At 33.9% G+C, this 18,762-nt stretch overlaps 1 protein-coding gene across 2 annotated transcripts in view; it reads left to right on the top strand.

Moving 5' to 3' along the window:
* LOC150095867 (uncharacterized) overlaps window positions 1–13,497 on the top strand; it is a 105,915-nt gene extending 92,418 nt beyond the window's left edge. The window contains exons 6-8 of one of the 2 annotated variants that reach the window (XM_090409159.1): window positions 8,251–8,350; window positions 9,270–9,384; window positions 12,121–13,497. In XM_090409159.1, coding sequence (XP_090265285.1) covers window positions 8,251–8,350; window positions 9,270–9,384; window positions 12,121–12,432 — 527 coding nt within the window. In that variant the 3' untranslated portion in view covers window positions 12,433–13,497. Of the gene's footprint in view, window positions 1–8,250; window positions 8,351–9,266; window positions 9,385–12,120 lie in introns of both variants that reach the window. The other variant, XM_090409158.1, reaches the window with a different exon arrangement.
* The last annotated feature ends 5,265 nt before the right edge of the window (window positions 13,498–18,762 follow it).

Below are 18,762 nucleotides of genomic sequence, written 5' to 3'. Positions count from 1 at the left end.
AAATTAGATGTAACCTGACAGCTGTTTCGAGCTGTAAATGCATAATCATTTACTGAAGCATAGTCGGAAGGCTTCAATTTAGCATAAGTAAGATATTAAAATGTGGATATTATGATAAACTAATATCCTACATTTTAATGTTATCAGATTTTTTCTGTTAGCTTATATGCAATTCGTAGCGTAGTCAAGTGACAGCACATACTATTTGGTTGAATTTGTGTTGGAATCTTTTTTTATAATGAGTGGAACATTTAAAGCAGTTTCCCAACGGATAGAATTGGACGATACATCAAAACATGGAGACGAATAAGTACAGCCAGTTAAATTCCCAAAATGAATACTGGACTCTGGGGTTCAAATTTGGCCAATCAAGTCAATATCCTAGTAAAGTAACCAAAATAGACAACCTGAAATTGAATATCCATGTTTCAATACAAACACGGATATAACAAAAGGAAGCAGCATTTTGTTTTCTTATAATAAAGATTACCTGCATTAAAAATCACTGGATATGATATGAGAGAACGAACGTTTTCTGCGCAAGTCTCATTTAATTTGGCCACATTAGATTTGAATTATCGAGAAATTTTATCCAAACCATCTTCTAGAACATGAATATAAAGGAAAAATCAGTTTTGATACAATTCTGGCTTAATGTAGTTTAAGTACATTCCTGCTTCCAAAGTGTTAAACCAATACCGAAACATCAAAAAATTTGTCTTTATTCGTCCAACCAGAGCAATTCTGTGATATGTACATACACTTCAAATTTGGAATGCAATTATATGAATTCGTAGCGCATTTAAGGAACAGTGCATACTATTTGATTGAATTTGGGTTGGAATTCTTTTTATAATGCATAGAACATTTTTAAAGCAATTTTTCAACATATAGAATTGGAAATGCATCGAAATATGAGGAAACGTGTACAGCAGCTAAATTCTGTGATATTCATACGCACATATACTTCAAATTTGGAATGACCATTGCAATTTTGAAAATAAAAAAGGCCAATTAAAATGGCCTAAGTAAGTCTTAATAATAATAAATCACTAAACACCCAAAGTCGAAATATGTTCGCAAAAACAAGTGAATTGAAGTGCGAAGACTTCAGTTTTTCATGCACTATGCGAAAAACACCAAGTGCGTGTTAAAATAAAATCTATTGCTATTTAAAGATGTTACGTTATTGTAAGCAACGTTAAAGGACAGATATGAGAACAATACTACAAATCTGGCGAGGCAAAGATTTTTTTGTGTGTGCGCGTGCGTGCCAGGGTGCTTGTAAGATTCAATAATAATATGCTCACTATCGCTTAATACCACGATGACCTTGTGCCATGGTCCATCTGAATAAAAACAAGTCGCTGATACTTGATTTAAACATATTTTGTACATAAGAAATCATATACTTTCTACCATTACAAATAATCGGGTTACGCTGGTATAAGAAAAAAAAATAATAAGGTAATTCTGTAGTTGAAAACTAATCTAATTAAATGTCTCCTCAATTCAGTGTTTGCAAAAAAAAAAACGTTTAATTAATCTGGGTAAACCCATACCTAAGGAATAGTCTTCTACAGAAAGCTAAACTAGTCAAATATATGAAATCGATTTACTTTTGTTTTTATGTGGGACAAAATACCACATCTAAACAAAAAAAAAATCAATTTTCTTCACGATCATTATATTGAATTGTTTTTAATTTTCAAATTATTTTCTGATGAGTGGAATCATCATCATTGAAGTGGAAAAACTGAAAACGAAATCCGCGTTCTCGGATTTGTTGGCTAGATTTCGAAGAAGTGGCGAAAGGGATCTGAGAAATGTTCACTTTGATAAAGGAATATGATATGCAATATTGTGCGAATAGGCAAGAAAAAAAAAACAATACAGAACACACAAGTAAGAAATTAGATTTTTTTAGAATAGAACAATGAAGTCATATTCGGAAAACTAAATTTTTGTAACGGCAAGCGACTAGAATGAAATGCCAATGTACAAATTTAACGGGAAGTATGAGAATCATCTGGGTAAAGTGAATATCCCACTTAGTATTAATGTTCCCATGGAGGTGTCAGGCTGATGTCTTCATTGAAGTAAATGTAAGTTTAATCGGGGGGAAAACGATAATTCTTACTGTCAGTCAAGTTATGTACATACGAGTACACACGTATGTATATCTGAATACATATCTGCAAAGTAAACTTTAAAAAGAAATATTATTAATTGAAGAACAAAATTGGAATTCATACTGTATATTCTTAAGAAAAGTCAAGTCTTATTAATCTTCCATCTAATATTATTTTATGTCTGTAAATTGGGTGTGCTCGCTTGTCTTATCTACCTTTATGCAGGATGAAAAACCAGAGTTTCCGGGAGAGGAACTTTCCTCTGCGACCTCCGTATGAGATTAATTCACCTTCAGCTGAAGGAAAAAAATAAATTCCTCTCGTCAAGACGAGAATGGAACTCAGCTCCTTTCCAATCGAAGGGCGCAATGTTCCACTGTGTGTGCTTCCAATTGTGCTATGGAAGCGCACGGGTCCAAATCTATTATGTTCAAGATTCTTAAAACGAAATGCTCACGAAATATTGTTCATCATTTTTAATATACTTAAGTATTAATGTAATTCTACATTTCTTACATTGCCGCTGTCAATTAAAAATATTTCATATTCTTCTTTAGCAAGTTTTATACATTTAGTAATTTTGTTACAAACGTCTTTATCATAGCTAACTGAATTTAACTTAAGTCAATAATCGTTCCAAGCTACTTTTCTTGGTCTTCATCTCGTCATGGAGTTATAATCCATTTTAGTTTTTCTATGGCGATAATTTTAAGTAATATAATAATGTCGGAAGCTGAGAGTATAGCTTCCTTGAACACTTCACATATATTATCTACATTTCATTAATGCATGTTTCCATTCAATTAATTCCCTTAAGTGTTGCCTTGTTGTTTAGACCTCAACCTTATGGTTGGTAGAATAGCAGTATGCTATTTTGCCAGGGAATGATTATGAAACAGTGATTTCCCGTTGCTTTCCTTGCCTTAAGTATTTATGACTGTAGACGTGTGTGTTCTGAGGGACGAAAACCCTCTACCTCCGTATGAGACCGGCTAACTCGCCATTCGTCGAAAGAGACCAGATAAAGGTTCCTCCCGTAATGGACGGGCATCTTATGCCCTAGTAATTTCCCTTTGAAAAATAAGATCCCTTTTCACGCCATTGTTTACCACACATTACAAAGTACATTACGACCAACATCAGAGTTGAGAGTTTTTATGTGAATCCCGTCCAAACAGGCTGTCAACGTGTTTCGCACGTTAGTGTCGCAGTTCGGTTAAGGATTAAATAATCCGGGAATGCTGCTCCAGTGATGAGCATGGACTTTTCCATTCTGTATCTCCAATAAGCTAGGTAATAGCGATGAGCGGGAGTTCGAATCCCAATGCCTGCAGCGGGATTTGAATCTACGAGTTATTGGCTGGAGAGCGAAAGCGCTACTAGTTCTGTATTCCACTTCTTGTGGCATGTCTTTCATGGCGATGCAAAAGTCCACCAACTAAATATTCAGTGCACAATGGCAATCGAGGTTATTAGAAATCGCTAATTATTAGACATTCATTTTGCTCGTCCATTTAAGACATCAAAAGTTCTACGTTGAAATGTCCTTATTCTGTATAAGATCCAGCCGTCGAAGTTAAATTTAGTTTAATATCGCACTAAACAGATTCAGTAACTGATTGTGTTTCTGGTGTTGGTATTTTCATTGTCCTACTTCCTGTATGAACAGCAGCAAAAAAAATTGTAATTCTGGAGGGTTTCATACGGTCTCTAGTGAACTTCATCAACAATAAAATATTTTAATTTGAAAAACTTATTAATACTAAGATTCCTAATGCATAAAGTTTCATGATATATGGCAGTTTATTTACTAGGAATCGATCTGTTAATGCAAGTTTTTCACCTCCTCCCCTCCTACTTACACAAATACTGTATTCAGAGTACTAAACAAGATGGCATCATTACACAGATTACTAAACAGTCCAGCATAGTTTAGTCCTTAAATTTGAATAGTAATTAATAAATCCATCACCAAGTACCCCATTTCAATCTGTTTCAAAAGAGAGTTTGGTGGTATTCTTAATATACCCAGCGCTCTCATCTGTAGTTTCCTCTTTCCTAAAAGGGGCATTTATCCTTGACAATCTCTTTTCTATTCACAAATATTCCATCACTGCTAGTGTTCCTGTTTTTCAAAATATTTCATTTCTGCAGCAAAAATACTGTTTTAAGCAGCCTTCATATATTATTCAATTAACAAGCAGAGTTCTTGTCAATATTCTGTTTAGGTATGCCTGCTGCCATATCTACGCAAAGTATTGGATATCTTTATATTCAAACCAAGCTCCCCACTCGTTATTCATTAAGATGACTATTACTGTAATAAATATTTTCATTTCATTAATAATCTACTATTAATAAGAATCTGTCGAACGTGTGATAAAGGGATTGTTTCTTTCACGTGAAAAATTACCAACGTTATGCCAACCAAAATAGGCTGTCTTTGCTGTTTTGTGAAAACACTGCAGTCTATTGAAATTTGCCATTCTTTCCTATTAAAGGACTGGTACTGATAGGAAAATGTCTTCAACTATAGCTGAGTAAGAGACAAAAAAAATTAAAACCTAGGTGTAGTGTATCATTCTTTCTCCATTACTTTGGAACAAAAAGATGCATGTTTGGACAGAAAGAACGCACGGGGAATACATGATGTGATGTGAAGCGTAGCCTGGATTCTTGGAATATGCACATACATCAAATGCAGAACTGTATGCCATAAGTGAATTGGATTTGTGATGTGAGAAGCGGCTCAGTACTGTGGTTCTATCTAGCATCTAGCTCTATAGGGTTAGTGGCTTCCGGATCAGGCCATTTTTAGTAGGAAGAATTAGTACTGCAATTCTGATTCTCCAAAATTCCTGTTTATTCGCAGTTCCCCCATTCTTCTTAGGCTAAAAACGGTAGTTGACAGTCATGGTGTTTGGCAGTTTTGTTCAAAAGCGCCAAACTGTGTTAGATCATCTCGTGTAAATTTAGACATATGAATCATGGACTCGGAGATAACCCCATTATCTGGTGTGTACGTGTTTTATCCCAATATCAGCTACTAAAATATATTTAATCATTGGCGTTTAAAATGGGTAAGATAAGATGGACACGAATTTAATCCATTAATTGTAAGCCGATTTCAAAAATATTTAGTCGTAACGATAAATGCAAGAAAAACAGATTTATTAGTTACAAAATTCTATCAATTGGATTTTGTAACAAATGTAACTGTCAAAATTAAAAATTCATGAGAGAATACTTTTTCTTTTCATTTTGACAAGTATAACGAAATAAAAACTTATTTAACATTATGTTAAATAACAAATTTATGTTAATCTAACATCCTAATGAATGATATGCATACAATTTTAATATTACGTGTAGAACAATCAGTCGATTCTTCTAATGTGATTTAGGCACAATACAAATCGATTCCTGGATCTAAATCACATTCAGTGGAACGGACAACCAATTAATTTTCTTGGAGGATACAGATGCATACAGAATATAATTTAACCGTATATCAGAATATTCGATCGAGATTTCCAGAGTAATTATTTGTATATAAATTAGAGGTATTTTGTTCTGTTTACATTGTATGAGATCAATACTGCTCGTAATTATTTTGTTGCTCACAATATTTTTCATTTTACAGCCAACATCGGGAAATGATTCCATGATCAAATCCAGTCACTGTAAGTTATTTTGTAAGGCACAAAAAACAGCATGTCAGTTTTGCTGCACGAGTTTGAAATGCACGATATTAACCGCAGTAGTACATTAAAAATTAGCACTAGTCGATTTCACTTAATAGTAGCATTCAATTGAGCATGGTTAAAAATAGGATCAGTCGTATGTGTATACTTTTCAAAGTTAATTATAAACATTTGTTTTGTACGGTTTTCTGGAAATCTAAGGCCATGTCGGCATTTTCGTTCTTTTAGAAAGTTGTGTTAAAAATACTTTATAAACTAATAATCACTTTACCTGTGTTAAGGAAAACTTGGAAATGATCAATGAGATTAAATACAACTTAAAGCCAAGTGACCTAAATAAATTTCATAATTTGATTCAGGTTTATCACCTTTTAGTGGATGACACTGAATCAAAACGGCTTATTGCAAATTGGCAAAAGGTGTTGGTGGTTGGTATAGATTTAAGCCGAACTAAGTATGAGGTCAGTGTAATTTATGTCTGTAAACTGCATGCGTTCATATGGCCGATTTGCCTGGTTTACGGAATGAAAAACCCTTCCACCAATTCACCTTCAGTTGAAAAGGTCTTATATTTTGAACACTGTCTACTGATTGAATAAAGACTATAAATGACGAAATATACAGTAAATGAAAACCTATGTCATTTGCTTTCAGTAATTAGCAACGCTCAAGTGCCTTTTAGATAGGCACTTGAGCGTTCTTCCCTTCGTGTTGCAATTGCGCTTCTGAATGAATGGTTATTTAAATCATCTTCGGTTTGTAGATAGACGTAACGCATTCGAACCTTAATCTTTTTAATACTATCTTAAGCAATGAGTCAACAAATTCGTGGCGTATACTGGCTTCATATTATTAGTATTATTCTGTCTCCATCCTTTACTACAATACCTGTCAGGACATGCTGCTCGTAATTACAATGCATTACATTGTAATTACGGTAATTACAATACAAGATACAATGCATTCTCTCCAACAGCTGATGTCATCGAGATTCAGCTTAGATGGAGAACATCATTCAAGACATTGATCAAAAATCTACGACAAATCAGTTTTCCTGAAGAAAATTACATGTGCACTGACTGTCTGAAATACAGTATGTTAATAATTGCTGTACAATGTACAGCGGGACCACGTTAGTAACGTCTTAGAAGGATAATCACCAGCTTTTTTTGATCGCCACTCCAACTTGCCAAACAGCTTATAACACTTGATGAGTTCCTCATTTCATTTCGATCACCAATGAGACCATCTCTGTTATGATTGAAGTAAGCTAGCATTAGAAAAATTATCTTTCGATGCGAATTTAATAGGTATGGATGTCTCCTAACCAATATCACAATTCATCTTCGCACATTCAATAAGATTAACGATAAGTGTTACAGTAAACTTCAAATCTCTCTTTCTCCCACACACACATCTATATAAGATCTAATTACAACTCTAGATATAAAGCAAAAAAAAAAAAAAAATTAAAGTTTAAAAATTCACGAAAATCTTCAAGTAAATGGCGTCGCTGCTGTGGTTGCGACGCCATTTACTTTAAGCATTTCGTGAATTTTGGTGTCTTACTGAATTTGTGCCGGAAATATTTATGAGCATGGAATGTGGTTGGTAAAGAAGAGAAAACTTATCCCCAATCCTAGATCAGATGTATGACTTGAACAGATACAAAGACCACAGAATAATCCAAAAGAAGGTATGAAAGAGAACAGAGATAGGCAGCAGAAGACGAAATGTCATCTTTCATTAAGTTGATTTCATTAAAAAAAAAAAAAAAAAAAAAAAAGAAAGTTGGGATAAATAAATTTGCAGAAGTGTCTATTGCTTTCCTTAGTATATACAAGTATTTTGTGTCCCAAACAGACCAGAGGAATGAAAAAAAAATGCCAACAAAAAATATATTTATGGACTTCTATTTGTAATCGGTCATCCATCTTTTAATATATGAAATTCTAACTTTTTTTTTTTCGATTACGCTGAATAAAGTGGAATTATCCATGAAAAGCACAATTTCATTTTCGCAGTCTGTTAATGATACCCCCAATCAGGAAGAGGAGTTTCATTACGGCTTTCAGAAAATACTTAAAATAAAACTGTAAATTTATCTACATCTACGATTAGGCTAAAGCGAAAGAATTTGAGATAAAGCATGATTTCCGGTGTTTGTAAAATTGGTTTCCTTTGCGTTGAAAAGAAACAACTTGAAGTTTTCATATTGAAATTCTAGTTCGGTATCTTATATCGAACTTAAAGTTCGATAAAAGACAGAGAAAGGGGGGGGGGAGAAATGCAGTCGAAGAGAGATCATTCAAAAAGCATGAAAGCATGTTTAAATGAAATGGAATGCTCAATATTTTTCAATAATTTCATTCTTTTATCCAAAAATTTCTAAAAATTGAAATCTATCTTTTCAGTCTTCGAGAGGGAACATCATTACATCTTTGTTGTCGTGGTCATTATTGGGGTCCTGTTTTTTCTCTCCAACCTGGGAATAGTGATCTACCTGGTTTGCAGGTAAGTGCTTATCGTAATATTCAGATGAAGTAATAAATGACGTTAGGTTAAAAAGTTGGCCGAGTGAATACCACATCCACTCCCCAAGCAATAGATCATAGATTCGAATATCACTGTGGGCATGGATGTTTGTGAATGTCAGGTGGAAGATGAATTTCATAGAGGATGTGAGATTACCACTTTGCTTATTTGGAGGCTAAAAGTACCGATTATTCAATTGTCCCCTTAAGGGATTACACTTGCTATGATTTCTGTGGAAATGAATTTTATATCTTCCACATAATATTAAAATATATTAACACAAGATCTATTTTCTAACCTTAAAAGAAAATTTTAAATTCAGGCGAAAGGGTTTAGGTACTTATTGTAGACGCGACTGATGAGTAACAAAAGACTGTTATAAATATTTAACTTTTTTCTTTCGTAATGAACACTTAGTACTCTCTTCTTGGTACTCACGAATTGATTCCATGCTGTTAATACAGCTTGAAGCTCAAGTAAAAATACTGTCTAGGAAATAAATCAATTTTGCTTCCCACAGCTCTTATCCTCTGGTGCGATATCAGAGGTGTGCAGGTATCGATGTGTAGGGGGAAAGCTTGAAACATGACGGGGTAGTGTGAGAGAGGCATCGGTCAAGTAGTAATTCAAATAAAGAAACGTGAAATAACCGAATACTTTTAGCATACCTAAGCAGAATAGAAAATTTTAACAATAAGGAAATTAAATTAAATTAAATTCTTCCTCTCAACTCTCCTCCCCCAAATAAAAGGCCAAATAGACTTGAAACATGCTTGAAACATCCCCTAGCATGCAAAGTTCATTACAAGATACAAATTAAAGAAAACAAAATTCTTTACTTGTGACAAGTAGTGTCACTGAAACATGAAGCTAACAGACACTCTCTTTATGCCAGCAGGAAATTTCATCAGTCATCGCGGGATAACTGCCAAAAGGGACCCTCTGAAAGTGAGCCGAATACAAACTGGCAGAACCGTTCACGTCGACTATCAAGAAAAGCAAAATGTTTCATGGTAAGTTCAAAATATATTTTAGAAATGCACTAATTTTCAAATTTGAAAATTTTCAAATCACGTAGCAGCCGACGAAGTTCCTAATATCGATGAAAAAAAAAAAAAAAAAAAGACATTAAAGTTAGAAGGAAGGAATTTGAAAGATGACAACCGCCAGATAGTGCCCGATCACAGCCGTTGCGCAAGAAAAAGAAAGGAGTCAGCGGAATGCACCCTTAACCCTTTTGGATTCAGGACTGTATATGATATAGAGACCTTGTAAGTAGATTGCTTTATGTTAATAGGGGCGGCTAGTGCATAGGTACTGCGGAACTGCAGCACCACCAATTTTTCTCGATTTATAAATATTTATTAATTTATTTATATTTGCTTGTAATATTTAATTTTATCATCAACAATCCTATACAATTCGCATATTTTGTATAAAAAATAATAAAAATCCATCTTGTAGCACTTAGGAAGGCGAAGGAGGCAAGCAGAACTGTGTTTACCACAGTGTCATATTGCTACGCGTGCAAGCATATGCACGTCATAGTGAGATGCGAGCTATTGGATTAGCATAATGCGGCACTGTCTGTGGCGCAGTTCCACTGTTGTTTATATGCAGTTTGCACCAGTAGTAGAGTTTATCGCGTTTACTCCGTCTCTTTAAATATTTGGAGATTACAATTAAAGGATTTAAGTGTAATGGCCAAAAAGTGTAAATCCATTCCTTTAATTATAATTAAATGGATTTTATTTTCAAGTAATTTTGAATTATACTAAATTGTATAATTTTATCGATAATAAACAATATTTTTCATGAAACAAAACAAGAATAAATTTTATTTTTAAGTAATTTTGAATTATAGCAAACTGTATAATTTTATTAATAATAAACAATATTTTTTCATGTTTATTTTATTTTTTTAATTTTTACCATAATTCTGATGTTTTATCCAAACACGTATACACAGTATTTACAGCGTGTATGTAGCATTCCCCTCCCCCCCCACACACACACGATTTCAAGCCACGAGCCGCCACTAGTTAATAGCCTAGATTGTGTGTACTGACAATGATGTTGATTCTATTTTACTAATGGTGTAAGGTGCTTCAAGAGGTCAGAAAGCCGAATGTCAGTTTGAATGTGTATAATAGAATACTGTAGACTTGAATAATGCTTGTATTACTTAATATTTAGAACGTGTATAGTGTAATTTTGCTTTATGTTAGTAGTAGAGTAAGGTTATGTGTGCTAAAATCCATCCACGTGTTTAATAAGTTGAGTGTAAATAATTTTTGTCTAATGCTTTAGGTGAATTGTTCTAATGAATATGTGGAGAATCTGGGACGTGATATGTCCTATTTACTTTTGTATATAAATTTTCTTAGTTAGAATATACATGTTTGGTTTTGTTAATAGCTTGCCTGATCTTTGTTAGCCAATGCACTGTCTCATAAAAACGAATCGAACCTGTGTGACCTAAGTAAAGTTACAGCCACGACTGAGTAATTCGGAGTTGCTTGAGATAGAATTGATTTAAGAGTTATTCCACGTGCTTAGCTAAAATATTCGCTTGTATGTAAAGGAAAGATAGAAAATTATTTTACACGATCCTTAATGGCGCAGTCATTAACAAAAATAAATTTTTAAAGATTAATACAGTTGAATTGTAGCAACGTGAATTGAGGATTTGGCAAAGCAATATTTTTAACATATTTAAACCGAGAAAGATTGGAAGATTAAATGTCTTAAAATCTTGTCTTATATTAGAGTATTACGAGAGGTGAGTATAGAAACATTTTAAGGTGTGGAGGGGGGAAGGGGAATCCCAATAAAAGAAGCACTTTTGGAACTCGATCTATGTAAGCGGCTTCATAGCCCTAATTCCATCTCGCTCGGTAGATGTTATTGCGCCTGTGCGATTAGTTTGTGAGGTATTTTAGTTTGTACATGGACGAGAGGCCTATTTGAAAATCACGTACTGGAAAGGTAATGAAAATAATGTTATTGTGGATTCGTATAATGAATGAAAAGCAGTATGTTCATCGCAACCTAGATTTTGAGGGTAGATATCTGTGCATTAATAACGTTTTGATGACTAGCATAAATGCTATTGTAGAACTCGAGTTTGACTTAGGTATTCGGAATCGGTTGTAAGGGTGTTAGAAGGTGAAATGATGTTTCTTTCTGGGAATTCTGAATCGCAGTGGCTATTGGTGAAATCTGTTTCTGAGATTAAAAATAATAATCACCTCAGCAACAGAATTCACGTAAGTGACATCACCTTGTACTTTTTTTTTATAATCTCAAATTAAAGTACGTCTTTGTGCGCAGAATACGCCGGAATAAAATGGCTTTGCAGTTATAATATAACTTAGATGGAGTGCAGAGTGCATTATCCCTTCAAGGACTTATCTTTGATTTAATCTAAAAACAACGAGCATTCGTTGCCATCCCCATCTCATTGTATCCATAACAAAAACAGTGAATTTTTCACTCTTCATATTTAACTTCGTAAGACTCACGTAATAGAACTTACCAGAGATCAATGTACCTAGTTGAGTCAAAGCCCAGAGAAGAATGCAAAACCTAGACTTTAGCAACATGAATTTTTTGGCACATATTGTATAAATGGCGTGTTCGGTAATGTATGAGTTAACAAATATACGAATATGCATTATAAGTGGTTTACTGAAATAATTAACTGGCCTTATGCCTTAACTATAGCATGTTTTGTTTCTTTTGTTTAGATAAATGGTTCAAAGAAATGTGCTCCTGGAGATAGAATGGCGGACGGTACATCCGATTCGGAAGGAGGCAATGAACCGTCTACTGGAGCATTTGGTCTCCAACAGGCAGCACACTTCAGTCAACGCCAACGTCTGCATGCGGTGTCGTCTTTCTCTCCATTTGAAAAATCTACTGAAGGTGCCATCAGCCATTTAAAAAAACTGAAATCACATGCAGAAGAGAATGAAATGATGACAATGAATCCATCTGAAAAGGAATTTGGTCTTGGGAATACAAAGAAATCTTTACTTCGTGAAAATTTTGAGAAATGAATTGGTGACTGTACAGTTTTGGACCACAAAACCTTCATCTTTGCTATATCGTCTATAATAATCAGAACTGACTGGCTACAATGCTTCATGCTTTCTTTCTAAGTCCAGTCTGTATTTAAACTCCAAATTGTTATTACCTAAATGTGAGGTTTCAGTAGGGTTAGGAGTGTTCTTATCTCATAAATATTTCTTCGTAAGCTGAGTCATTCTTGAATATCTTAAACAATTTTTTTCTTATGTAAGTATAAGAGTAATGTTAATCAAATTTTAACGATATTAAAGAAGGAAATCTGTACATAGCTTCATATCATTCATGGCAAATAATTAAATTTTCAATTTAATCGCTGCATCACATATTCTAGTTTGTAATAACCGCTATATATAAATTACCTGTTCAGTTCATCTGACAATAAATATAAGTCGTAGTTTAGAAGTCTTTTAGATCGCATTTCCACAGCTAACTTTTAGTGTCATTGAGTATGTCTTATTAGTTGCGGGGGGGGATAAGTTCGCTACTGCAGTTATATAAATTTATAGTATAATCAATCTGAACTCATGTCCTTCAGGCTACAAGAAAAATGAGATTTTTAAAATATTCCACGTTTCTACTCAGACAATCTCTACCTCTTAACAAATAAGAAATTACTTTCTATCCACTTTCTGTAGATGTATGCGAATGGCGATGGTGACTACCCTCACGCACTGCAATAAGGTGAGAAAAGGTGGGCACCTCGGATGACCACAAGTTTATATGGTCTTTCCTCAATTTTTGTAAATTAATCGATCTAGTTTTTCTAGTTTCATAATACGGAGTGGGGATAATATTCCAAATGCTTTCTTTCATCATTCACAAACTCGCCTCCAGGATCTATTAATGATCCAGTTGCGTACTGTATATGTTCATGAGGAGAGAAAGCGACTAATAAATAGTATCCCTATTCTGTGTTATTCCAACATGTGCTATCACTGCACGAAGTGAAGCTCACGCTTTCATTGTAAAAAATTTTGTACCTTCATAGTTATGAAAATTTATTTTTATAAGTAAATGAGGAAAAATAAATTTTGTGTCCGTCTGTGGCCTTTATTTTTATATATAAATAAACACTAGTCTTTTTATTTTAAAGCGGTATGTTGCAAAGTATGTTAGCCAGTGAAGAAATCACATATGCGTTGGAAGGATGTTGAATGGGAAGTAAAATTATGATTTTATTAAAATATAAGATATTAACATCTCTAGAGGGCAGCATAACAGACATGTGAGCTGACATTTATCTTCCATAATTAGCTGGAAGATGATTATCGAACCTAACTCATCCAAACTTTGCTATTTTCAGTACATCCAAAATAAAATATAACCCATTGGTCTCAAAAAAGTGATCTCATCTATTTATTACCTAAAGCGAAAATAATTTCACATTCAACATAGCAATACGATAAGTGATCAAACAAGTCCATAGTCTAATATGCATTGTTTTGCAATGAGTCTTCTTCAAGCGATATATGCATACTATACAGTTAAACACTATGCACAAATTGCATTTCGATTGATGGTGATTATTTGGAAAGATACGATAAAAGTGATGATAAAATTCATTTGAGAATATTTAATCACTCCTCATATGAACTGAAACGTCCTTGATAAATTCTCAAAAGAAATTTTTAAAGTGAATTTAAAAAGTGAAAATTCAATGGATAGATTCAATGTTAGTCTGCAAATGAAAGAACAATAACTTTCCTGAAAACTTTATAGATGAGAGCTCTATCCAATCAGATGGAATTAGACCTATAATATCTTTTGTATTATGTAATGGCCATTGTAAATAGTTTATACCTCCATATTTCAGTATTTCTGAAAGAATATCATCGGTCCTAGCTAGTTTTTCATATTTCTAATAGTTTTTAATACTTCCAACAGAAATGTATTCATGAACTGCGTTCTTTTTGGATATTTTTCACCATATTCTTTAGTTATTGTTGTTTTTTCAAAGTAATTTTCGTAAGATCGAATTCCACCCATGAGCAGTTGTCAATGCATCGAAAATCGATTAATCCGTAAACACTAACAGACCAAAAAAAAAATTTGCAAGCCAAGCAGGTGGTCATCTCATACCAATTAGTGAAATTATCAATCTTCTTTGAGCTGGTGATGCACAATATATAACCTCTTCCAGCCAAGTTAATCCCGCCTATAGTCTTATTTCCAATCGGGGATCTGGCAAGACAAGTCATGCTGCCCGACTACTATATCTTTCCTAGTTGGAGGAAATACCAACTAGACCTCTACGTGGCAGGTGACTTTCATTGCCCGCCGAAACACCGACGACCTGATTATTAGAGGAATAAAGTGGCTGTTGTCATGCTTCATCTCTAGAGCAGGGTAACCGGTTGTCCCCTCATTTTCTGACATGCACTGCAGATGGTGGTGGCTTTACTGGACATACTTTCAACGCCGTAACTGCGAAATATGGGAACCAGCACTTCTTCCATTCCGTGGTGCAGCAGTAAAGAGGTCTCATAGGTCAGCTGCCAGATAGCGCACGGGACCGAACCGTTGGCAACACTTCGTGAAGCTTCCCAATCTTCAACCCTTAGTGCATATCCCTACTCTACATTTAAAAAAAAAAAAAAGTTTCTGGAGTTAAAATCCCACAAAAATACAAAAAATCCCCCTAAAAAAACTAACTTCCACAGTGACTTTACAAAAAAAAATCGGAACTAATACCAACATAACTGATATGCACCGCTACTTATAGACATTCAAATCCGATATGTTATTAACCGCTGAACTTGGCTATAACGAGTACAGCTTGCCTCGACGCACTCTTCCCACAGTACATCATTATACCTTCAGCAAAAAAGGGTGAAACATGTGCGGTCAAACTGTAATCCCCTTTACATGATATGTTTTGGCTCACGATTTCCCTGCCTCATTTTGTTGTTCTCCAACGGGGCAACCACATGAGACATCTATCCATGTAAATGAAAATAACTTAAAAGGAAGGAATACTTGCGAAGATTGAACTAAATATGCGTATAATACCATATTTTGTACGCCACGCTACTATATTGTGTTTTTAATGTTGCTGCTCCAGCAATATCAAAAGGTTTATCACAGTAAACATAATTACAGGTAGTTCCCAACTTTTCAAATAGATTCGTTCCTAGCAAGCTCATAAAGAGAAAATTCTAAATGAATTCCCTCTTTGCATATATTTAATGTTAAAAACGGGGTTTTATAATAATAAAGAAATGATGTACAAATATTAAAAAATTTATTCATCGCCTAAATGCACACTCGTTGATGTTTCGTCTTTGCTATTGATTTTTATTAATATCACTCTCCGTAGTATTAATCATTTTTGGCATACTGTACAGCAGGGTTTCTCAAACTGTGTTCCGCGGATGGTGAATAGGTGTTCCGCGAGAAGTTCTGAAATTTGTCATTTTAATTAAGCATTTTTCATGAATAAATATTTTATAGTAAAAAATATTCTGAGGAGAATAATATTCGTGAATATGTCGAAAAGCTCAGACCCAGAACACCTAATAACATCTGTGTATCGTTAATTTTCACACATCGAAACCTTTCAACATTTGGGAAAGGGAATGCTGCTGTTTATGACGGGACATAAAAATTGCCTGTAAGCCCATTACAACAATTGGTGTCATATCTTCTGTTCTCAAAACTGAAGGAAATGACATCTGTGTAGCAAATATCAGTGACCATATTTTTAAACATGGAAGTATTCATGAATTATCGTTAATTTTCACACATTGAAATCTTCAATAATCGGGAAAGAGAATACCGCCGTTTATGACCGATCATAAAAATTGCCTGCAAGCCGATTACAACAATGGGCGGCGTGTTCTCAAAACTGAACGAAATAACATCTGCGGTGCAAATATCAGTGACCAATCAGCAAGGAAGTATAAAGAAAATTTTTCCACTGAAATTGAAGATCGAGGTAGTCTGTATTCGGTTCTCAAATCTATTACTACTGAATACTTTTTTCGCAAGTTCGTATTGCAGTGTGTAAGTGCTTGTTCTGAAACCGGAGTGCCGTGATTTTTTTAACAGTAATAGGAATACAGAGTTAAAATCTGATATGAATAAGAGACAAGGCACTTTGTTTAATTATGGTATTAAGAAATCTCTTATTGAAGGTGTTTGGGCCAGAACAGATAGTGAGTCATCCACCTGAAGCCTACAAAGATCTCCAGGATGTACAAAAGGAGGGGAAAACTACCAGCACACAGGATGTCTGTATTCACTCGTAAGTACTTATAATAATATTATAAATATATTTCGTGATCAGAATGGGATATGTAAATGAAAATCAGCACAAATCAATTTAATGATGTTTGCCTGAATAAACTACGACATGCTACAACATTTCATTAGTCCAGTAATTGATAACTAATTTAAATGTAATTTATATTTGCAAACATGCCACACCGTATACATAAGTGTACTAATACTCTTTATGGTTATGTCATAATTGATTATTAATACTTATGTTAATATATGAACTTTAAAAAAAATTGAAAAGGTATTTACGAGTAAATTTGTTGGGACCGGGCCCTCGAAAAAAAAAAAAAAAAAATCAGCTAACGCCTTTTTATTCCCGTATATAGGGAGTAGGCGAGGCGACTTTTAAAAAAAAAGAATTCTTCTTACTCTTTTAACTAATTTTATAATTAATATCTGATTTATTTCGAACTGTTTAATTTTTGTTATTGAATATTTTATCAAATCATTCTTATTACAATTGCTTTTACATTATTTGATACGGTTTAGTATACTTACAAGTATTGTTACAATTCACATTTACTTTTGTGTGTTGCAGTCTTTTTTTACTTTTTTGCATTATTCATTTACTTTTATATTATTCGACATTTCTTATTTATAATCTTATTGTTTTTCATACTAAAGTTACCTTTACAACACAATTCTGTTTTTTATTATAGCTCTGACAAATATTGGAATTTGAATATTACTGAAAAAATACCCATGGAATCTTGTTTAAAAACAGGAACTTTAACACAAGGAGGAGCAAGTACTTCTGCTGACACATCTACTCGTATGATTGGAGAAGATATGGAATTGCAAACTGTAGTTTCTTCAAAAGCTAATATTAAAGAACAAGAGTCATCTAAGAACAGACCAAAACGGAAGTACCATGAAAGTTATTTAAATTATGGATTTACGTGTATTGGCAATACACACGCTCCTGATGTTTTATGTAATAAAATACTAGTAAACAGTTCTTTGGTTCCAGCTAAATTTCGTAGGCACTTCGAAACGAAACACACTGATTACAAAGGAAAAAATATACATTTTTTAAAGAGACAACGTGACTCGCTAGAAAAATCTAAACTTCAAATGGCTACAATTGCTTCAACTGAAAATGCAACAGAGGCGTCTTTTCGCGTGAGTTACCGCATTGCACTTCAATGTGAAGCTCATACAATTGGTGAGACGCTCATTAAGCCTTGTGTGAAAGACATTGTATCATGCATGTTAAACGAACAGGTTGCTAAAAAAATAGATTCAGTACAATTATCAAATGATGCTGTTTCACACCGCATCAAATATCTTTCTGCTGACATAGAAAAAGAGCTAATTCATCGACAGACTGCAGTGAATATTCATTGCAAATGGATGAATCTACATATGTCACAGGACTCGCTGTATTACTAGTGTTTGTTCGTTACATATTTGATAAAAGTATTAAAGAAGATTTACTCATGTGCGAATATCTACAAGAAAAAACCACGGGAGAAGTATATTCAACTGTATTAATAATTATATTACAAAACAGGGAATCGGTTGGGAGAAGTGTACTGATATTTGTACAGATGGTGCTCAAGCAATGGAAGAAAAGATGAAGGGAGTTGTAACACGTATTCTGCAAGTAGCTACAAGAGCCACCAAAAGTCGTGTTTTGCATAGACAAGCACTAGTATCAAAAAGAATTCGTACATATTTAAAAACTATTTTGGATGAAGCCGAAAAAATTATCAACTATGTAAAATCTCGACCACTTCAATCCAGATTATTGAAAATTTTGTGCGATGAAATGGGTAGTGCACATAATGCACTTTTATTACATACTGAAGTGAGATGGCTATCCAGAGGAAAAGCATTATTGAGACTTTTTGAACTTCGTAGTGAGTTAATGGTCTTCTTAATGTCACATAATTTAGGACAAAATTTTACTGAATTTTAAGAAATTCTTCATGGTTGACGAGTCTTGCGTATATGGGAGATATTTGTACAAAGTGCAATGAAATTAACTTATCATTACAAGGAAAGAATATTACAATTTT

The sequence above is a fragment of the Typopeltis vanoorti genome, chromosome 19, assembly GCF_054136105.1.
Source record: "Typopeltis vanoorti isolate ZY-2024b chromosome 19, IOZ_Tvanoo_1.0, whole genome shotgun sequence".
NCBI classification, from domain to species: Eukaryota; Metazoa; Arthropoda; class Arachnida; order Uropygi; family Thelyphonidae; genus Typopeltis; species Typopeltis vanoorti.
This window is presented reverse-complemented; position numbering and strand designations above follow the sequence as displayed.